The 24,253-nt window shown below is 35.8% G+C and overlaps 3 protein-coding genes and 1 non-coding gene across 4 annotated transcripts in view; 3 read left to right on the forward strand and 1 right to left on the reverse strand.

Moving 5' to 3' along the window:
* Nucleotides 1–12,060, reverse strand: part of LOC144433571 (uncharacterized) — a 313,028-nt gene extending 300,968 nt beyond the window's left edge. The window contains exon 1 of the mRNA XM_078121888.1: nt 12,057–12,060. The gene's annotated coding sequence lies outside the window, so the exon portion shown is untranslated. The remainder of the gene's footprint in view (nt 1–12,056) is intronic.
* LOC144434129 (uncharacterized) lies at nt 870–8,116 on the forward strand. The gene is made up of 5 exons (XM_078122585.1): nt 870–1,052; nt 1,845–2,038; nt 6,247–6,403; nt 6,752–6,844; nt 7,835–8,116. Exons 1-5 carry the CDS (start codon nt 870–872, stop codon nt 8,114–8,116), a joined length of 909 nt encoding a protein of 302 aa, XP_077978711.1.
* Nucleotides 7,433–7,596, forward strand: LOC144434725 (U1 spliceosomal RNA). Its single transcript, XR_013480843.1, has one exon. It is a non-coding gene; the product is annotated as a U1 spliceosomal RNA (small nuclear RNA).
* Nucleotides 11,742–19,937, forward strand: LOC144433569 (insulin-induced gene 2 protein-like). Its single transcript, XM_078121887.1, has 6 exons — nt 11,742–11,903; nt 14,123–14,497; nt 15,008–15,132; nt 15,610–15,776; nt 17,446–17,551; nt 17,948–19,937. Exons 2-6 carry the CDS (start codon nt 14,281–14,283, stop codon nt 17,984–17,986), a joined length of 654 nt encoding a protein of 217 aa, XP_077978013.1. The 5' UTR covers nt 11,742–11,903; nt 14,123–14,280; the 3' UTR covers nt 17,987–19,937.
* Nucleotides 19,938–24,253: the final 4,316 nt, after the last annotated feature.

Here is a 24,253-nt window from a genome sequence, read left to right on the forward strand (position 1 = left end):
CTCTACGTACGAAAAATGCTAAAGCGTATTGGAAGCTGTTACGTAGCGCTGTGTGTAAAAAGGATGTAAATATTTGTATGACTGATTTTGCAGATTTTTTCAGAGATGTAAACAATCCAGATGATATTTTTTACAGCATGGACGATGATATTGCTTTTAGATTTGACCGTTTTGTTAGAGATGAAACACAGGCTATGTTTGGTGAACTTGATACTATGATTACGTTAGAGGAACTTATGTATGCTATTAATCAGCTTGGTAACGGTAAAAGTGCAGGACCAGATAAGATCCTGAATGAATTCTGAGTTCATGGCACTCCGACTTTATTTTCTGTGTTACATACTTTATTTAACATTATTTTTGATAAAGGATACTTTCCTGAACTATGGTCTTTAGGAGATATTATACCATTACATAAGAAGGGTAGTGTACATGATGTGGGAAATTATCGTGGAATTACTTTACTTAGCACCATTGGCAAATTATTTACTAGAATTCTAAATAACAGACTATCGAGTTGGGCCGAAAATTACTCAGTTTATATTGAGGCACAGGCGGGGTTCAGAAATGGTATGGGAACAATTGATAATAATTTCGTACTACATGGTCTAATAACCCACATTCTTAATAGTGGAAGGAAACTTTATTGTGGTTTTATTGATTTTACAAAGGCGTTTGATTATGTGGTAAGAGACAATCTTTGGTATAAATTAATAAAGCTTGGAGTTCGCGGTAAGATGCTTAAGATCATCATGTCTATGTATGAAGCTGCAAAATCACGAGTTAAATTTAATAATACGTTAAGTAGGGAGTTCAGTATACATACAGGTGTTCGGCAAGGGGAATGTCTCTCGCCTTTTTTGTTTTCTATGTTTGTAAACGATATTGAAGATGAGTTTGTACTAAACGGCAGTGAAGGTATTGATGTTGATTCCTTTAAGATGTTAATGCTACTCTATGCAGATGATATCGTTATTTTTTCTGAATCTGAGAAAGGTTTACAGAAAGCCTTTGATATTGTGTTTAATTACTGTCAGAAGTGGCGTTTAAAGGTAAATGTTTTGAAATCAAAAGTTATCATTTTTAGAAGGGGTGGCTCCCCAAGGCAAAATTTGCGTTTTATGTACGGTGGACAACAATTAGATATAGTTAACAAGTTTACATACTTAGGGATTGTGTTTACCCCAGGTGGATCGTTTACAGAAGCACAACAGGTGTTGGCTGGACAAGCCCAAAAAGCGATTTTCAAGTTAAATACTTATCTCTATAAATTTGAGAACCTCACTCCAAAACATGTTTTGTACTTATTCGATACGCTCGTGTCGCCAATTCTGCACTACAGTGCTGAAGTATGGGGGTTTGCACAAGCCGATGCTATTGAGCGGGTTCATCTTTCATTTTGTAAGAAACTTCTGGCCGTAAAACAATGTACTCAAAATTATTTCATTTATGGAGAACTGGGAAGAGTTCCTTTTCGTATTTTACGTTTAAATAAGATTTTAAAGTTTTGGCTAAAAATTTTACATAGTGACCCAAATAAGTACATTAAAAGAGTTTATAATCTTCTGTTATCTGATATGCTTCTCCACCCTAATCGATCAAGTTGGGCCACTCTTGTCAGAAATCTGTTATCTGAGTTAGGAGTTATGTATGCATGGCTACACCAAGGAGTTGGGAACAAAGATATATTTATTTCTTTAGTTAAGCAGAGGCTGTCTGATAACTTTTTACAAAACTGGACTGCCAGAATTAATGACTCAACTAGGGCAAGGCTCTATCGACATTTCGACACATTTGATTTCAAGCCATATCTAGACATTGTTACTATTCCTTGTTTTCGACAGGCAATAACAAGGTTAAGAGTTTCGTCGCATAGACTAGAAATTGAATCAGGCAGATGGCATAGACCTGTTAGAAAACCTTTAGTTGATAGAGTTTGTAGACATTGTGAACTTTTGGAAGATGAATATCATTTCATTTTAGTTTGTCCGAGATATGCTAATTTAAGAAAAGACTTAATACCTGAATATTTCTGGAGGTTTCCGGATATGTTTAAATTTGTTCAATTACTTAATTCGTGCAAAGTGAGACAAACAAGAAATCTTGCTATGTTTATTTACAAAGCGTTCAAAATTAGATTTGACAATGATTAATTAATTATTTATTGATCGATTGATTGATTGATTGGTTTATTCTTTCGTTGATTCATTTGATTTTCATTTGTGCCTTCTCCAACTGTGTTGGGGGGTTTTTGTGTCGCATTATTTCAGTACTTATACATGCTGTTTAGTTGCTCTGTTGTTACGTCATTTTGTATTGTTATTTAACGGTGTGCTCATTGGTCAAGAGACCTAATGCAATAAATTGAATTATAATAATTTTACATAAAACCCGAGACCGCTAAAACGTAGCTTGACACTCTGCTTTCCATAAAAGGAAGAAGGCTCGCCTCTGCCCTCATTTTTTTTCGCAAACATATGCAAATGAAGAAGTAATTAATTTTTAATCCGAATAGCCAAAATCGCATGTCGAATAGTGTGCGTAGGCTATATTTGAACTGACAGATTTCATATTTTTTTGGCTAATAGAATGGTCATACCATGGAAAAAGCAAATTTTCGAAGGTGATAGAGGAATGTGACACTTAATACTTTTCTGTAAGGAATGTGTTAAACGTTTTTTTGTTTGTTTCAACTCACAACACATGATTTTGTCATTTTCTCAAGTTTACATTTTGTAAAGAATTGCGTTACTTTGTGGAAATTAGCAACCTCAGAGTACCCGACAATAACAAACACAGTAGGATCTTATTCACCACGTCAGCGGAGGCTACAACACCCTGTCTCAGATTTCTGATTGCCTCTTTTGTTCGAAAGTAAGACGGATTTAGATGAGACATACATGGTTTATTTGGACACTATTTATTATTATTTATATATCTTCGTAACAAAAACAGATAGGAAAAATCTGAGACACGGTTTTGTAGCCACTGACGTGGTGATAAACACTGTGCGTCGTTTTATATTGTTGGTCAAGATTTGAAGGAGCTAATTTTTGTTGAACCCAAAATGCAAATTATCACGTATGTTGATGTCACGTGACCGAAAGTAAATAAAACCATTTTTTTCTAATTTCATTGATCAAGAGCTTTCAGAAAATGTATAGTTATGGATGTGTATAATCATTACTTTCTTAACTGCAAACCAATATTAACAAGGGACATTGAACGTGGTCTATAACCTTTTATAAAACATATAATTTGTAGTGAAAATGCATAGTACACCGAGAATCGACTCTATGCCGCTAAAATGTAAGCGTATAGGCCTGTATGTATCATGTTACTGTAGATATTTAAGGAATTAGACCACTATAACCCAGTATACTTCCATGGATATACCTAATATGTAAAAAAAAAAAATCTCCATTGTGTATACATCTTCACAGCAAACCCTGAAGTATTTTCCTTGACTTGCTTTCCTGAACTGGAACTTTCTTCGGATACATGTATTAAACCAGTTTGTTTGTTTGTTTGTTTGTTTGTTTGTTTGTTTGTTTGTTTGTTTGTTTGTTAATTTGTTATGGATTATCGTCACTTATCGTGCGATTGTTAATTGGCGGTCTTCCGTTCGTTGGGTGGGGCTGGGGTGTTCATCCAAACAAATACAAACACAGGTTATGCCACGTACACGTGTTAGTGTCTTAAGCTTGAAAACCTTAAATTTAGTCATTTTCAGAATTATTTTCCCTAGTTTTGATAATCCAGTGATTACTCTGTGATTGGTTGCTATCAAGTGGTGGTCAATATCCTTATGTTAATTCAAAACATAAACAGAATTACATAGATTACTAACCAGCAAAGATATGCCACTAAATACATGCTAAAGGATATTCGCGTTCGCATATAAACTTGACTAGTTACGACATCTATACTAGGCCTGTTTTGTGTTGAACTTCATAGTCCGGACGTCACTGTGCTTGTCAGCTACGTAATCATTGGATATAGCTAAGATATCCACTGGGCAACAGGCAATAGTTGATCAAACAAACAGATGGTAAACTCAAACACTGATATCATATCAGTTATACAGGGGATTAAATAAACATTGTTTACACCGTTTAGTAGTCAAGCTGCAACACCAAAGCAGGGTGGAAGTCGCATCAGTTTATAGTATATATAAGGTTAAGGATAGAACGACGATCTCCGACAGCAACCATTACACCACCGCAACGTTGACACAGTGAGACGCCGTACAGAAACTTGAAAATGGGTAACAGGTGAGTCGGTACTAGGATGACGTAGCGTTGTCGTAAAGATGGTGGTTTTACGTTCATTGGATGGATAGATGGACCTTAACACATTTCAGGAAGGTTGGGATTTCAGACGTTTTGGGAATTTAAAAATCGATGGTTTTCTGTCACAATGGAGCATTGCAAGGAGATGAACACACAAGGTGGTGATTTTCAGCATGATAGGCATATGCGTGTGATTTCTTGGCTATATATTTCGAGGAACAACTGAAAATACATTCTTTCTCGTTTTGAAGTTGTCACGAAATACACCATCTCTAGCCTCATTCATATCTGTGAGTGAAAAATTATGAATTCGTGGGTCCCACTTTGTTTCCTCGCGATCGCTGGTGCATAGTTATTCACGTATCAGGTCGTGTCGTTCTTGTACTGGAGATTATCGAGATAGACGTATCATGGGGATAAACTGAGTTTATGACTTGAGGGGGGGGGGGCGAATAAATTTTGCTGCATATAAAAAAGAATACCTTTTGTATACTCACCATGGCATTATATTTGGTAGAACTAAAGCCTGGTATTACTGATTTGATGACGTAATTTAGAATGACAAGGCAACACTTATTGTTATCAACTATGCCGCTAACAATGTTAGAAGACAATGTATACCAAAAAACGTCCTTTTCCTTTGTCTATAATCTCTGAGAATTAAAAATATAACCTTGTCTATACAAGATTTGGGTTGTAGTAGTTCAATGGACTGTTTTAACAACATAGTTTTTTTTACGATAGTGTCGTTGGTGGCGCTGCTACAGATGAGCAATACAGTAGCATATCGAGACACTTCTTTGACTGACATACATTCGAATTTTATTTCTCAAGAAGCATAATATAATAACATTTACAAAAAAAACTCCACCAGCATACAATTGTTGTGATAACCATGGAAATTGTTCAATTGACACCAATCTAGTCCGTGATCCTTGTCAATCGTCGGTTGCTGCCCTAGTACAATACAAAATGTACCACAGATTAGCGATACCGGGCATTGTACATAATTTAGTGGCAATATTTACCAATGACGTAATTGTACACGGGCGATGTTGTCGATTAGTCTAAAGAAAATAGTTTGATTTATATGATTACGCAACTATTGTGCTACTGTGCTGCTACTAGGGGTAACAAGATGAAAACAAACAATAACGTTGATGTATGAATACATACAGAGAAAACAATAATTCAAATTAAAACGTTAACACCGTGTCTAATTTAGTTCAAAATGTGAATTAGGTATCAAGTCAGCAAATTAATCTAGAATTTGCTGAGAGCAAAAAATATATCTATAAATGCCATGATACTTGTAATAAGTTCAAATCGTGATTCATCGGGGGAGGCCGTTGGGGGCAGGATTTTGGGAGCGTACGTAAAAATCAATTTGATTGGATACTAGTATATATTCAGTGTTGCATCCAGGGATGAACTATACATCCCATAATACAGAACACAGAAGAGTTTTAGATATAATGGTGTTAAAATATGGAATAATTTAAGTGTTGATGTCAAATTGTAAATGTCAATTTTATCTTTTAGGAACCAGTTAGTTTTGTAGTAGCCTTCATGTCCTTCTGGCTTTTGCCATTTTACATCCCCGTGTTTTCGTTTCATTGGTTTGTATTTTTACTTGTTCTGATTTTTAATGTAGATATTTGTATATTTTTATCTCGACACTGTGTGAGAAGAGCCTTTGGCTCAACAGTCTATCGAGTTTAAATAAAGTCTAATAAATAAAAATGCTATGTGCACACAGCTACACACAAAAATGATGTTTGCCCATATACAAAATGTATAGGTGATTCATTCATGATATACAATATTACAAGTAAGTCAATTATATATCAACAAAACCTATTTATTTTATTTAAAAAAAAAAAAAAAAAAAAAAAAAACGTTCCAGTTGCAGCTTGTGCAACTTTAAGATTTTGATTTGTCTTTACGGTTGTAGTGTGGGAAGTGGAGAATCATCCAACTCGGTCATCGAAATAGCAGGAGCAGAGGTTACCGCTGACGCCGCAGAAAAAATAGCAGGAGGAGTGAAGGAGCTATTACTCGGACCAAAGAAAATGAACGAAAATATCTACAATTTTGACCACCATGTTGAGGTATGTGCTAATCGTTTTTCATTGACATTGCTAGGACTCGCGGTGCTAATAGTCTGTGAGATGAAGACATTCGTGCCACGCTATCCCTGAGTCTAGGGTGCTGGGGGCCAGTCACGTTGCATTTCACATAGACCATAGACCTAACGTACGTCATGTTCTTCCGCCCTCAACGGTCTTATCTTTCCACAGTGTGTCGATGCATGAGGGCGCACCGACGCAGTTTTCATATATACTGATGACGAACCAACCATTTCATCTCAGCGTAACAAATGTACATTTGATTGTTGATTGAGTGGGGCACGTTATTAATTGCATGACAATGTCTGATATTTTTTTTATATTTCATAGTTGGATTTTCCAGAGGTTTTCCAAGCACCGAAGACAAGCAGAAACTGGGGACCAATATTGAGAGCGAATAGACTTTTATACAGTGTTACCCAGGTATGTAAAATAAAAACACCACATAGAGAAGAATCATGATCACATAGAGTAGACACGTCACTCTCGTTCGAAAATGATAGTCTAAGAAAATCTAATAAGGTCGTTTAAAAATAGCTCAACTTTATGAACTAAAACTTTTGCTGCACATATAAAAAGTACTCGATCCCAGTATTCTACTTTTTGAAGCATACTTATCGAAATTGTCGCTTGACCTTCGTTTTAGCAAGTTTTTGGAGAAATGTTTAGTGTTTAAATATAGACAATAAACTTTGGTGTTAATGTGGCTTGTAGAAGAAGCACAATATACACGTATTTAGAGTCCTTTGATATGCAAATGCATACATTTCTGATTCAGGAAATTTATTCGACGTTGTTACAACGTTTTATTAGTTTTCTCCTCTTTTCATTTTTAGTGCATAAACTTATATTCTTATCAGAGCTCGTAACAATAAATTATAAGACGAAATTGTTTCTTCCACGCAATTTACAATAACAGATACACAACTACCATGGAATTTCAATCATGCTCTCACTCCCCACTACTATTTGTTCGTTTACAATAAGAGCTGAAATCACCACAGCAATAGTATACTTACCTGGCACAGGACTAGCCATGATCATGTAGGTGGCTGGCCCAGGGCGAGGCTTGTCCATTGCACTCCGGACAGGTTGACCCTTGCGATCACCCCAAATGTGGGTGACTCGGGTGCATAATTTATGGTAGTGGGGGACTGCGTTCGCGCTATCCCCTGACAATAAGTTCCAAAAATAGAAAGAACTTACGAAAAATGTACTAGAATAGCTTAATCAAGAAGTATTTTCACTTAACTTATAAACTCGACTTGAGGTATAATTTCCAATTTTCATTTTATAACGTCACCAATGACGTCATCATATTGATATACGTCAATTTTATATGGAGAACTCTTCATTAGCTGGAGCATAGTTACAGATCAAAATGTCATACGTGACTGTATCCTTTATTTTCAGGACTTCGTGTATCGTGTTTGGGTGGTAGTTCTAGGATGGCTGCTTGCCCTTCTCTGGGGAATTTTATTCGGTACGTTCAACTTCCTCACCGTGTGGCTATTACAACCAATCTGGAAAATCGTCTTCGTCGTCGTTCGTAACGTGGCAATTCCCTACACCGTCATCATAAGGGCTGCACTCGACCCCATCTTTGAAAGTATTGGCCATATTCTGAGCCATATCAGAGCTGGTGTATTCCTCAGAGCACAGGGAATGACAATGGATGTAGTTAAAACAGTTTGAGAAGATATTGTCACAGGGAAATCAAAGACGAAAATGTATCATCAAACCTTATATCATAAAGTGGTCTGAGATCAAACACAACTGGTTCATTGAAGTTTCATTTCGGCCAGTGGGCATGCGCATTTGGTGATCGGTCCCACCGCCATGTCAATGTCATCGACTCGTCGGTGCGCCCTTTAGTATTTGCTCTTTTGTATTCGCACGTCATATAGTTATCTGTTTTGGTTTGTATTTATCTGCGTGTCCTTTTTTACTCTTATTAGATTAAAATTTAAAGCGTGTGCACGGTTTGTAGTCTGTAAGATGCGACTTGTTGTGTCACTGCTATCAGTCAGCAGCGCTGTCTGTATAGGGTTGAACGACACGACGTATCTTAGTCTAGTCTCTCAGTTCTAGGTCTACAAATGTCAAAGTGAAGCTCAAGTAATAATATGCAGCTTTGAAAAAATGTTACCGTCCATAATTTGTGCGCGTGTGAGTGTTTTTTTTTTCTTTGTAATTAGCAAATTTGATGAAAAAGGCTTATTTTATAAAGGCCATCTTTATATGTTGTATTAGAGAGCATCGTTATAGGTTTCATGTTCGTTTTCCACAATCGTGAACTTTAGAAACTTGATTTAACTAAGATTTTTAGCAAAGTTCGTAGTTTTATCAAAAGGGTGAATATATGTCTAGCAGTACCTACTGCCATTCATTTCCATTGCCATTTTCACTTGATTTTTACACTGGATATACATTACAAAATTTGATGTTTCTGTATTTTGCACATTTGATTATAGTAAATAAAAGTATTATAATTCTCTGATTTTGGTATCCGTTTCCTGGTTAGTCTCACTCTTCATATGCAGCGCCTCCATGCGGTCATTTCTTCCATCTATTGCGTAGAGGGAAGAAATGACGGAAACTGGCGACAGGAGGCGCTGCATATGGAGAGTGGGTTAGTTTCGGTTACCGGTTTAATACCCATCCGACTTCATTGGTGGTTTGGTGCTGAACGTAGAGAGTCTAGTAGGTAAACGAGATTACTGCCAGGAGACACTCTAGGAACTCCGTGATACCATGGCATGTGGTATAATCAAGGTGGCTGGTTACCGGTGTGAAAACTGTACTAAGGCAAACCACAGCGGTTGCCTTGGCTTGTTCTTCCTGAGTATTTCTTTATACCGCTACAACATCTCAGGGAACAAAACAAGGAGTTGTTGAAAAGGGATAGAAAGTTTTTGGCATGATTTCAATTTAAAGGTTACTCACATTCAGTATTCTACTTATTATCTTTTGTAATAGTTAAACTGAACATAAATCTGGTATAATATATAGTAAGATATAACTTATAAACGATTCGATGACGTAATTGTACGTGTGAAAAAATGTCGAGAAATCCTTACTCTGCAATCATTGACACCTGTAAATGTGGTACTTTCAATGGTGATAAAGCAAATTAGATAATAATAATTCCTATTGCAAAAGAAATACTCTTTGTGTTCAAATCTCAAAATAACTTTGATTGTGAGGCCGGTGATAGTTCCCACAGCCACGCACCACAACACATGAGGAAGTGTCTCCAAGTGATCAGTGCTGTGTATGTATAGCCCAATATGAAATTCTCCTTGCGAAGCCCACTGCATACCCCCGGCCCGCCCACACCATGTACCACTTTGTAAATCGATTGTCACTGTTACGTTAACATGAAGGGGGGGGGGGTCATGAAGGGAGAGGATGCTCCGAGTCCGAAAATGGTTTTGGCCAAAATATTTTCCCCATGCCCCCTGCAGTAAATTCTGACCGCAACCCTTAATGTCACTTTTATTTTTCACAGTATTACTGTAAACCGTTTTTGTTCGGTCTAGTTCTAGACCATATTGGTCATATTGATACATAATTCTATTTTCATTCTATTCAATGAAATTTAAAAAAACAACAAAAAACAACAAAAAAACATAAAATTGGCGTTATTGTCCAAACAAATAAACGTCGTAGTAAAAGCTGACGGTGGGGATGCGATGGTGTCGAACGCCATCTGGCCCTGTGATGTGGACTTTTATATATTTCACGCATTACACTAGGGGAGGCCGACTCCTAGCCATTCCTCATGCAAATCAAATAATCAAATGTCATAAGGGAGCCTTCAGTAATTACAGGAAAGGCTAGACAATGGGAGGGGGTGTCCCATTTACAAATCGATTCTAGGGGAGGGCCATATTTTAAAAAAATGGAATTAGGGGAGGTCATATTTACTTTGACTCGTTGTAACTGTGCATATTTTTTTTATTTTTAGCATCCCCTCGCTGCCACCAATGTCACATTCAACAACTACAAGATCCCACTGCTACCAGTGTACTATAATATCAGAAGTCTTTTTAGTCAAATCGCTGTTGACAATCGTACAGTAAATCAGTGTTGTGTTGTGTTGTGTTGTGTTGTGGTGTGTTGTGTTGTGTTGTGGTGTGGTGTGGTGTGGTGTGGTGTGGTGTGGTGTGGTGTGGTGTGGTATGTTGTGGTGTGATGTGTTGCTCTCACAAATTCAAAGTGGTGATAGAATGGATATAACCAATGAATTTAAAATTACTGTGGTGGTGGCATCAGTATTCGGGCTGGGTATTTGCCATTGATTCTAAGACTTACTTTCCTTTTCACATCTGACAGCATTTTAAGCTAGTCTGTTTTAAACATTTCAATGGGAGAGGGTTTTCATTTTAGAAAGACAATTGAGAGGGTCACTTTTTTTAGTAAACACCAGATCGCTTGACCCCCCCCCCTCCCCCCTTGTAATTACCGAATGTTCCCTATATTTAAAAGTCTTCGAACACAGGAGCTAGATTAAATGGACGATGCGTGGTCGGGGTTCAGTGAATGCTTTGTCAGTCGCGTGACATTTATTAGTGCAATGACCTGAAGAAAATAACGTCAAATTTCAATATGTAATTAATCACGCTTTGACCGCGTCGATATATTCGGAATTTTTTTTAGCATTGCGGTATCTCCGAGTCGTCACGGGTTTTTACTCTGACGGCAAGAATGCGAATTTAGATAATAAAATACTTGATTAAAAACAATTGGCATAATGAGCAATTAATTTTGCAACAAAAATCTGACAAAAACACGTTGAAATACTAGGTGACTCAGAAATATGTGATAAGCTCATATACAAAACATTGACCAATTCAAGGTATTTTATACTCTAGAGTGTGCGAGATCGCTCATTATTATCACTTGCTATCAAAGCTATATACCATATACACCAGAAAGTTATGTATTTAATGGAAAACAATTAAGCAGAAATCGGCAAATACATCAAGTCGTCATATATTGCAGTGTGAATCCAGCCAGGTGAACTGGCAAATGGTATCCACGATTCCATATGCCTGATATATAATCAGGTGACCTAGCCTTGTCCAAGTCAAATGCGCTATTGTATTGGTTTTCGTATAATCGTGCGATAGTGACTGGCCTTCACCGCTCACGCGAAAAAATAAACATAAATGCAAAGAATGAAAAGCCGAAACATGTGATCGACTTTCACATCATGCGATGTCGTTCGATAGCATGGATCCTAAATGCTGATTGGTTGACTGTCATCACCTCACCCACACGCATGCGCCATGAAGTACTTCCTGCGATCTGGTACTACAATCCAAACATCCGAGGAAAACAAAACAGCTGAGACGCGCTATTCATTCAATTTCGTCAATTTTTGAGCAGTTTGGACTTATATATCACTTCTTTTGATCCACTGACTGTGTACAGAACAGAATTTGGTGATCGGCTTGCAGAAAATTCATAAACCAAGGTAAGAGACAGAAAGTAGGGCGAAATGACGTGAATGCATTTATTACGTACGTGTGATTCATACATTTGGATGGAGACCCACATAAATACATCGAACCTAAACGCAGGTTTTTATCGACATTTTCCGTTAAACATTGACAAACGGTCGTATTTATCAATCAGTAATTGTTGTACGCATTAGGTGTTTTTTATCCGAAATGTAACCCCACAATCACCGAATCCATGAATCGGGGGAATACCTCTTCTGCTTCCAGTTCCACTTGCTCTTGTATTAGTATTACGATTTTCGTAATGTCGTCAGTATTGATTAGAATATCATCTGCACTTTGATGGTTATGGAGTGGCGTACAACCTGTGAGTTCTCCTGTATATGAAACTCCCAATATCGTCAAATGCTGTACTTTCTTCGGGCACGAGTGGCTTGAACTATATATTGTCATATTCCACTGGCACTTGTTCAACCATAATGGGTTTTTAAAGATATGTGTAATGTTTGTACAACAAAGAAAGTGTAATGACTAATGGGGAATGTACAGTTGTACAGTCAAACTGTCTTCACCTGCTACCTTAAGTTAAACACACTGTCCTTCTACCTCCATGCTACTGTAGTACATTTTTTTCCATGAATTATCCTCACAGCAGTTCCAGAAGTTCAGTTCTGTCCATGACTTTTGACATTTGGTATTTGAAACCATAGACCCGCCACCAACATACCATGCTATCCATAGTATAAATGGTGATAGCCCCAGTTGTAGGATTTTTACATTACATTTTATGGGATGGACAGTAGGACTTACCATATTATATGAAAACTGTTGATTCTTTGTAATTTTTCACTTCTACAATAAGGAATATATGGTGTGATACATTTTATACTTTCTTGATTGTAGCAAATCATGTATTCACCTGAACTATACAACTGTCTTTCATATAGATGTAGAAACATATTAGGAATAGTCAAGTATACTGTATTGTAACATTAATACTGAGATAGATAGGACTGTTAAGTTACCCTTGAAGTTGACATTGACACGGTGTCTATTTTTTATGGATCATTAATTTCAGATTGTGATTTGATCAAAGCCTATACCTGTCCCTTTCATATGTATTCATGAAAGTATTCAACATTAATGTACCCTCTACGCCAATTTGACATGCTACAGACGCACATAATTTCTAGTGACGAACTCAAAATTTGGTGTTCCTCCTATCTCTTGCTATGTGGGACTCACAAGAAATGCCATTTTGACTCGCAACAAAATTTGGCTATTATTAGAGGGTACACTGTTCAACATTGTGGGTTTGTAGAGCCGGATACTAATAGCGATGTGTTGATTTTATATGTGATGAAATGAAGGGAAGGTCAACTTGAATGAAATCAGTGATATCAGCAAAACACAATATGTACTATAGTCCCCTGCCAAGTGCTCACTCCATCAGTACCACTGTATTGGTCACTTCAAATGAAAATTGTTCCATTATATGCTTTTGCTATACATGTACTTGCATGTTATTTGAGCCCTACAAGCATTGTGAATGTCAGTCAATAACTTGTCTTTGAAGTGATCAGCTGGTCCTATTAAAAACCAAGTGCTGGGCAAGTGACTGTGTGACGGTTTTTTATGAAGTTGGAAAAATGACAATTGTTTGCCCATCAGGACAGAAAGATTTCAGTGCCACTATGATAATGATGATGAATATTTCATGAAAGTACATATTTTCTGTTTTGATGAAGTGTTTACTGTTTGAAATAAAGCTAAAGTGAAGGCAAACGGAAAGATAAACAATTGGACTCTGATCACAACAATTGTCAATATGCCATATCATCTATGTAAACAAAACCTTTGAACTAGACAAATGGTATTATTACAACTGTCATTTTGATCTTCCTTGCGCAGTAATCCAACAGATGTATGACAATCAGAAACATGTTTGCAAACAGATGTGTCATTACACAACATCAAATGTTAATAAGTTCGGACTATCTCTCTGGTGCTCTTCAATGTTACCCAAGCAGATTGTAGATACTGCAATGTTGGTGATGCGAATGCGTTACGCAGGCATAGCGTGGCAGAGGTCATATGAGATTTAGGATTCATCAAATCAGGTTAAAGTTGAAACATCAGGCGATAGTCCGGCATTCTTTAGACCTATTGCATATCAAGAAATTCTTGAAGTAGCCCGCAAACTGACTTCCGTTCATATTCTTACTTCTTTCAGGAAAGTTACCCTAACATAATACACAGACTGAAGATGCAGCATTCCAGACATCATCAACAAAAGTAAAAGTATCTCCAGCCGAGGGATAATCAAATACAAGGACTTTGTTGATACGACTGCCACTTTTATATTATTTTGAACACTTGTATTTATATTCAATGACGCAACAGAGCATTATTACGACAATGAATCTACCACGATCCACCACCCGAGTTGTGGGAAGAGGTATCGTCCTCTTTATAGTCGGTGTGGTCTTCGCATTGGTGCTAAATTTACTACAGGTTCAGAGAAACGTGACTTTGTTTCCTCCAGAAGTGTTAGCCAGTGTCTTCTCTTCTGCATGGTGGGTGCCCCCATGCTGTGGTACTGCAGCAGGTGAGATATAATGTAACTAAATTTAGTACACACATATGTAGGTTATTTAAAGAACAGATACAATAGTTGACTTTTGTGCAATGGCTTTATAGTCTTATTTATAGTGTTATGCAGACATTTTCTCAAGGTTAAACACTTTGAAGAATATAAATTCTGAATGTCTTCAATGAAAGCGAAACATCAGATCTATGTAATTGCTAGTATACATGTCCATGTAACATGTACATGAAAAGGGGGCAAATTTTAACAACAGGGCAAAACATAAATCTGGAGAAATAGATATTGAGAATCAGAGATGTTTGGCAAAAATCTAGATTTATTAAAATGTCTGTATTTTGTGTATTTGTTCCCTGTGGACTGAATATTCATGCAAATCAATTCATGAAGCATCTTGTCGTTTGCCTCTAAAAATTTAAAAGGTACCATGTTAAACATTTTTGTGTTCATTTGGAAGTGTTATGTAAAGAAAGTAGACAGAAATGTAACCTTTTTTTTTTTGCTTCCTCACAGCTCTTATTGGTTTGCTATATCCCTGTCTTGATGACAAATGGGGAGAACCTCGTAAAGTGAATCATGAGTGGTCCAGTGTAATGCGATGTGTAGCTGTCTTTGTAGGCATCAACCATGCTAGTGCTGTATCCTTTTTATAGCCCTATCCAGGGTACAGTATATCAAGCCCCCTGCCTAGAAGTGCAACAGTCTGGGTATGTAAGTGATACCCGTTGAAGGGAATACTAACAGCTGCAAATAACAGATGTACAATTTGTATTGTTCTTATTTGTAGTACAGATTATAGAGTCCATTTGTCATATATGGTTTATTATAAACAAGATATATATATATGAACAGATCTGTTTCTTTATAAGAGTATAAATTCTGTCAACCAGAATAGAATAGTCTATCCATTATGTAAGAATGTATGAGAAGAGCTAGAAGTTAGAAGCCCAATTTTGAATTGATTTAGCAGTTAGGAAATAGCAGATCATTTGTTAGTTCAAGACCAGCTTATACAATAGGTTTTCCTCCTCCAAATGTTTATCCTGATTCAGCATATGCTTATACAACAGACATTAGATTTAGTATTGCCTTTTCCTTAACGATTGTTTGCTCAGAAAATTGATTTTGCAAATAATTTACAGTTTTCATTGACCTTGGCTGCCATGTCAATTGGTCTGTGGTGGCTATTTGATAGGTCAAGAAGTGGATTTGGTCTTGGGATTGGCATTGCAGTTCTAGCAACATTTGTGACACAGCTCTTAGTATATAATGGTGTTTACAGGTGAGTTGGAGTTGAACACCGAGGTATGTTATCTCGGACTTTAGTCATTGCAGGGTTATTTTAAGAAATGGTTACTGATTCCATAATCAGTGTCCCCGATAAAGTAAAAGAACATTTTTGGTTGTGGGTCCAAATGACTAGGTTTTCTTGTTAGTTAATTAATAGATTGTAAGGGATAGGAGAATTCCAAATTGTTTAGCCAGAAAGATCCAGGCATTCCATTCCTTCTGCTTATACAATGCATTCTCTGTACATAAGCAGACAAAAGGCTGACAATTTCAGATTACAAATTGTTGTGCATCGGTGGCATATCAAACTAGCTTAGAGAACACACCGCCAATGATATTGTGATAATGAATGGCGTACTGTCACTCTGCTGAGACTTACTCATATTCATTACATTCTAGAACAGATGGAAAATTCAATTTGGTTCATTTTATACAGACGATGTAAACCAAACAAATAGAAATTTATCTACACAAGTCATTCAGAATAGGTTTTATTTTCTATAGCTTCCAACTGTAGAACATTTTTAGCCTCAAACAAGTGAAGCATTTTATATGCAAACATGATAGAAGAATATTGCAATAGCTGATTTCTTTCTTCAGGAAAAGTTTAATTATTGATGTCGTGAAAGTGTTGTTAAAACCAGTGATCTAATTATAGATCACATACAGCAATTTGAATATACACTTCCTAATGAAGTCTGGTCAAAGACCTTAATTTGTATTGAGTGTGATGAAGCTAAAACTACCTGCACTAGTAACAACATCTGGGGTCCTGTCTAGTGAAGGCCGCCCAAGTGACAATTGGAACAAAGCCAACAAACAAATAAGGATACAATGGATGGTGCCATATTATTATTGAGGACATAAAACCTGAAGTAGCTGAAAAACTAGAAATATTTTGCCATAAAATTACTTTACTGTGTTTGACTTTTTCATGTTGGTGAATTTGCTGTCGACAGATTTTAGGTCAAGTAACTGATCAAACATGATTCAGAATCTCAGAAAGTTGCAATTCGTTGTCAAATAAGTGCAGACTGTTTTTCTACCATTTATACAAAGAAATAAAACATGGATTTACTCTAGTACCATCAGCAAATTAAACCATTTCGTGTAGATGGGTAATTCAGCAATTAACTTTTGAGTGAAGGTTTGGTGTATTTTTCAACGTGGGGAAAAATTGACCAAAATTAAAACATATTACAGCTATCAGGGCTTTAAAGGGGCACAAGCTGAGTTTATACATTTTTGGGGAGAAATCTTGTTGCATACTCAAACAGTACTTGCAGTATTCTAAGTATTAAAGCATCACTTGCAGTTGACTGAACACAAACCTGGTACTATTAAGATATAACTTATAAACATTTTATATAAATGATGTAATTTATCCTATGTATAAAAGACGTTGAAGAAATTCCTACTAAATGGCCAACTGTTCTTAAAATGCCATAAGGCAAATGGAAGGCATGTATCAACATTAAAACTATACTAGAATAGTATAATGAAAGTTTTTCATTTGTTTGTGTTTTACTTGAGTAAAAATACATGATATCTCAGCTTGTATTGCCTTGAGGTACCAAAATCTTTTTTTTTATAATAACTGAAATATAAAGTGGTAGTATTTCCATAATTTAATATCTTCCCTCTTTGTTATGTTTCCACAGGTATACTGAGCCAGACTTTCTTTATGTTCGATCTTGGTTACCATGTATATTTTTCTCTGGAGGCGTTACAATAGGGAATATAGGACGGCAGCTTGCATTGGAAAGTGTAAGTATTGTAAAGTTAGCCAGTTCTTTGCCAATGTAGTTAGCAATTTGCTTTCCTCAACTCTAAATACTTTTCCTTGTAAAGTGAAAGTGAAAGTATTTTGAAATTATTCAGTTCTGTGTAACTGTGTCTATTACTAATAAATATGTATAATTCAAGTGAAAGTAGGTAAAAAATAACATAATATAAAGATCCTAGTTTTCAGGAAACATGTTACCAAGTACATTATATCGTTAGACTGTAAAATACATTGCGTTGCTCCACCCTCACTTTCCTGCTCTTTGACCGATGTGTGAGGGCACCTGATATGGTGTACCCTATCGACTAATATACTGTCAAACTTTGAAAGAAATACTTCCAAATACTAATGAAAATGAAACATTTTCTTTATTACAGTTTGACAGTGACCAATATATCAGAGAACACATGGATTGAAGTATTGAATACATCAACGGTTTAGAGAGTACATTTAACTGGTAGGGAGTGCCTTTCTACTGGACAATGCAGAGTTGCCAACCTGTCTATGACAAATGCTGAGCATTACAAGACTAAAATGACAGGTGTTATGTGTGTGTATTGTGTTTTTACTGTACATTTGGACAGTACTGTGATAGTATTCCCAGACTTGACAAACCAACAAAATCTCAAATATCTGTCTCAATAACTCAAGGGGACAGAGCTGGTTGCAGTAAATGGAGGAGAGAGACAAGATGGAAGGATATCATGTTTACTAGCATCTGACTTGCTATTTATTCCTTGACTACGAACTCTTTTGGGCAGAAAGGTTTGATTGTTGTATTTTCTGGCCTCTCATTACCTCAGCTATGATGATGATGATATGATTTATTCCGTAATGTAGGCCCACCGGCCCTTAATACAAATCGTCAAAGTGAAGAGACAACATATAGAAAAAGAATACCTCAGCTATAACCATTGATATCACTTTGGCAGTTTTAAGAGACATCTTTGCAATACTTATACCGTCGGTGATCATGATCCTTTTTTTCAATTCCTTAATTTTGCAGTTCTACAACTCAAATCTGCATATTCTGATTTGCTTGTTATAATCTTTTTGTCTAATTCCTATGATAATTTGCTGACTCGGTGCAAAAAAAGGATTTTACAAGCTGATCAATCGGTCTATACTGTGTGAAGAAACTGACTATACAAATATAATGGACATGTCCTTGATCAATGGCAGTATTGAAAAAGTCTTTAAGTTTTAAGAGCATTGCATGTCATGTAAACTTAAATTGAAGGGTACAAAAATTAGAAGTGGCAGGTCTCCTGAAAGACATAACAATAGTTCAGTGCAGCTGTCTTATCCTATCTTTGCCTCTAGATTGATTGTCTTGGGATTTCGGTTGTCAGTGCATCTAAGAATTTTGACATCCTCCCAAACATACTGAAGAGTTTTGATCCTAAGTTTCCAGTGGCCTGTTTTGGTGATAGCGAATTCCTTTCAAAAAAGAGAACCAACATAACATGCCAACTATGTGTAATATCGTTTCTTTGCAATGTAAATTGATATTTGAAATGAAGAGAACAGTTAGTAGTTAGTGCATGAAAGAAGAATAACCAGTATGTAGCCCATTTAACAGTGTATGAGAGATGTAACTGGATTATTTTTTATTAAGAAAATTTCAGAACTGGCCTGTCAGAACATGTCCTATGCATTTAAAATGAATTGAACATTTTTTGTAATGTCTTTTTGAGAACTACTGCAATACTTGTATATATACAGATACCAGACAATTCGTTGTATGAGCTCAGACTATAGTATGAGGCTGGCTTCCTTCATGAGTTATCAGCCCCACTGACATTTCTATAAAAAAAAAGAGAAGATATTTCTCCTGTCAGTTTATAGAAAGTAGATTCCATACAAGTCATACGATAGTCAACTAATGTTAAGTGTAGAAATCAATATAGAATCAAACAACCTAGGAAATCCATTTACGAATCCAGTCATTTATTATTATAGGGATAGTGAATATACCTTCAAGCTTTGAACTATGAAAACAAATGGTGTTAAATATTATTTTCAAAAATATCAGAAATCTGTATCAGACTTCATCAAAGCCACAATATCTGTAATGAAAGGTGTGGAAAAGAAAACCTTAGATGGTACTAAAGTGAACACCATGCTGACAAACTAGCTTCTAAAATATTCCTGCCCAAGTTTCCTGCTTGTACCAAATATAATCTCAAATATTACATTTGGATGGGGTCTATCTCCAATAACAAAAGAATGCATGACTGGGAACCTTATGTAGCATGATAATTTCACGTACATAAACATAGTAGGGTAAGTTAGTCGCCATACCATAGAACATGAAAGAGTGAACTTCTGTGTCAGGAATGATTATCTAAATTAGTTCTGTAGTCCCCCCCCCCCCCCCCCCCCCCCATGTTGAATTCAAACTTGTGTCGAAATGTCAAATATAGTTGGTAGAGACAGATGAATGTTAACTCAGACTTTCTTGTAACAAACTACAAAAGCAAGAACATAACAAAATAGTGAATAATAAATAGCTCTGATTGCACTTAAAGTTAGGAAATCCAACAACTCAAATATGAGAAGAGAAAGTGTATCTATTTATTGTTGACTTTACTAATCTTAGGATTAAGAAGGGTAGTATTTCTGGTAGCAAGGAGAGCGATATTTTATTAATTTATTGACTGTTTTTAAGACAGTTTCATCTCAGGTCAAGGTATGTAAGATTTTTGACTGGACAACTGGCCTATTTGCTCACCTTGCACCACCAAAAAAACCAACTGTTTTAAGCTACTAATAGTTACTGAGTTATGGAACATGTATAATGGCTTTATCTGTGTTTAAAGTTTATATAGCACTGCATTATTCTGAGACTGTAACATACATGGTGTTGTTGTACCCTCATTGGCCATCTTTGTCAGAGAGGGGTAAGGCTGATGAGGGTGTCCTGACATGGCATTGGTAATATCTTACATACACACAACAAAATTCCATACATGTGCAGTTTCACCAATAATGTAATTCTGAGAAGACCTTTTCCGTGGAATAGATTCCCATCTGTTTTCAAGTTACTTTCAATATAAATGATTTGTCTCTTACAAGAGCAGGATCTCTTAATCCTCTGGGCACAGAGTCAGAAGGACAGATAGTCTGTAACATCAAAGATCTAATTTTAAATCCTGCATTGCCATAATATATTACATGTAGACAAATCAAACGGTAAACAAATATTGTAGAATTGGAATTGTAAAGGCTATTTTTTTTAAAATGAAGATAGTGATAATTATGCATACATACATGTTAATTTTCCTCTAAGTTGTTAGGTTATATCACAACATACAGAAATGTTTCATTTTTGAAATAATTTTGATGCTTTTAAAAAAAATTTGAGAGATTAGTATGTTATGTACACTATGCCACATTATTGCAGTGTCTTCCAAAAAATAATGGAATTATTTTACATTTCAATTCAGATAACACATCATGTTCATTTAAATAGATATGTGTACCCCAGTTAGTAATATTACACATTATTTTTAAATGGGAATGATTTTTGATTCAAAATCTTAGCAGTTTTAACATTCATAATTTTTTTTCATACGCACAAGATATCTGAAAGAGGCGTGCTGACTGCCAGTCATAATGCAAATGATTTTGATCTTGCCAAGTTTCTATGTGAATGTTTCAGAAAAAGAATTTTCCATTTACCCTTCAACTGCAATCAGGAAGACAAAGTTCCAATGTTTTATGAGTGAGGCTTAAATACAAATATTTCTGAGAGAGGTACAGACATTTAAAAAAAATGAATTACTGTCCAAGTCAAGTTATACATAGAATTAAAGATAAGTATTTTTTCCTTCAGTCTGTGATTCAACAGAAATGTATATATATCGTTCTTTATGATACAATAAAGTGTTTTTGTGAAAGGTATTTTATTCGTTTTGCTATTTTAATTGGTATACATGTTTGTAGAGAAACTTTGTAAACTACTTCTGTATTATTATTTCGACCTACCTGATGGACAAAATTAGTTTTGCATTAAAAATATGTTCTAATGAATGGAAATGTAAAGCAGAAGGAAATATTACCACCATGGTCAAACCTTACCTGCATCCCATGTTCTATACATACAAGTCCCAAGTACAACTGCAGGGATATCTGTACTATTATTCATATAGTTACATGAAGTTTACAAATGAATGTGATTAATTTGCAAACCAAGTAATATACACACACACGTATCCATACATGCACGCACATACATAATACATGTGGATGGATGTACATATATACATACATACACACATCCATAATATGCGTATACATACACACATAAACATGCCTACATACATACATAAATACATGTTTAACTTGCATAATAATTTATTGATGATTTCATGGTCCTTGTAAATCAGTAAACATTAATTTTCCAGTCCTTCAAATACTAGTACAGCTTTGCACTGATACCCTCCAACCTTGAACAGGAGATCATACGATTTTCTCAGTTTACCCACAATGCAATAGGTTATGCGGCATTTCATGACATTGCCTTGACTCTTGATTACAAGCATGCAAACAATATATGAAGTAAACATACACAAGGTGATACGTGGCTGACGGCCAGGACTGTGGATGGAGGGGATCTATGCATGACCTGGAGAAGTACTCATCACACTCACACAAGCCTCAGGAACTAATGCAAGTCTTGAGTATCTTGAACAAATAACTTGACTAAATTTGTTTTTACTGAATATCAGCTTTATTTGCAAAAATAACAGTTCAGTAATAAAAATGGCATGAACTGTGTTCTGAGTTAGTAAATATGATATTATTTGTAACAAAATTTGTTTATTCAAAAAGGTTTTATACCAAGGTTCTGCAAATGGATGTAAACAACTGTAAACAAAACTACGTATCTATCCATCCATACATACATACATAAGTATAAATGTGATTGAAATACATTTCCTCTTCATGCCCGATGGTGGCGCTATTTAAGAGCGGACATGCACACATAAAAACGAAATAAAATTGAGTTCCACTTGCTGCCCTGAGGGCGCTATTCACACCAATTCATATCGTTCATTGACTACCCAATCAATCAACAAGTCTCTAATATTGTCAAATTACATTTGAAATTTTCCGTAGGATGCAAAAAAGAAATGATTTGGGTACATAATATTTGAAATTAAGATAATGGTGTGTAATGTAGATAATACATGTACTATAGGCCTACAAAAAAAATTGTATGGTTCCAATTATGCTCAATTTTAGAATAGGTGGGGTAGGTAGATTTTTTATTTTTATTTATTTATTTATTTTTTCATATGCGAGGGTCTAGTTCAGGTAGTTATGTTTTCCATTGTTTTCCATATGTTCTCTGTGTTATTGGTTTCTTCCCATCAGATGTACAGCCATTACAGATTGGAAGAACAGTTTTAATTTGTCCTCATAAAGTTGATGCCAGTTTCTGCATCCACTATTTCTTGCGAGACTACACAATTTTTTTGCAATTTTATTTTATTTTTTCTCAAAATACATTTTTTTAAAAAGTTCATGGCTGGCGTGAAAAATTAGGTGGGGGTCGGGTAACTGGAACCAAACAATTTTTTTTTAGGCCTTAGTCATGTTAACTTTGCCGACTCTCACAAATTCTTTGATGTGCAATCGATCCAGTTGTCAAATACTAATCTAAACATACATTCTGAAATACAATATAAGCTTTAGTGAAACAAGAGTAGCACATCATGTGTTAAAACGAATGAAAATAACAATGGTGACTGACAAATAGTACTATTGCACAGAGTATATTAACAGGTAGATGAATTAACATATGTTGAAAATAATTAACAACTGTAATCTGTCAATCTATTAAAATGAAAACAAAACAAAATGTATTGAAGACAACATTACAACTCAAACTGTCATGCCACATAAAAATAATACCAATGGCATTGTAGTATAACTGACTACACTTGAAATCAACTTAATTAGAAGAGATCTGATTTGTAGTTGTTCCAGTGTTTGTCATGATTACCAAGGGTTACAGCATTTTATGATGTATTTGTAGGAACACACCAGTGCTAGGATCATCCCTCCAAAACAGACCAATAACCGCATTTTTAGTCTCAAAATGAATACCAATGGTGCACACATGTTGCTTTGTTCAACTACATTGTGAGGTATATGTTGTGCTGTATTGTTTGACTTTTACCAACCTTCTCTTTGTGAGGGGGTAAGGTCGATGAGGGCATCTGAACCACAGTCAACTTACTTGTCTGTGTCCGAACATACTAATGGTGGACACATGTTTGTTCAACTAGAATGTCAGGTACATTGTGTTTTTCAGCTTCACCAACCTTCTCTTTGAGAGGCGTAAGGCCGATGAGTGTGTCACAACATGGCATAGCTTCTACACTATATCACAGTCCATCTAGACTAGTAGTAGTACATGGTATATATCAATATATTTAGTCCACCATAGTTTCACTATCAGTCATAAACATACAACACATAGAATACACAGACAGATACTTTGCAATGCCCATTTGTTTTAAATCTGAAAATCTGAAATTCTTACAAAACCTCAACGCAAGAACTATAAAATACTCATGTACTCAGCCAAATGTCTACAGTACAGGGGACACATATAGAACAGTGGACCATCTGTGTTTGACATTTACAAATCTTGTGCAAGTTAGAGGGTC

Source organism: Glandiceps talaboti, chromosome 4, assembly GCF_964340395.1.
Source record: "Glandiceps talaboti chromosome 4, keGlaTala1.1, whole genome shotgun sequence".
Classification (NCBI taxonomy): domain Eukaryota; kingdom Metazoa; phylum Hemichordata; class Enteropneusta; family Spengelidae; genus Glandiceps; species Glandiceps talaboti.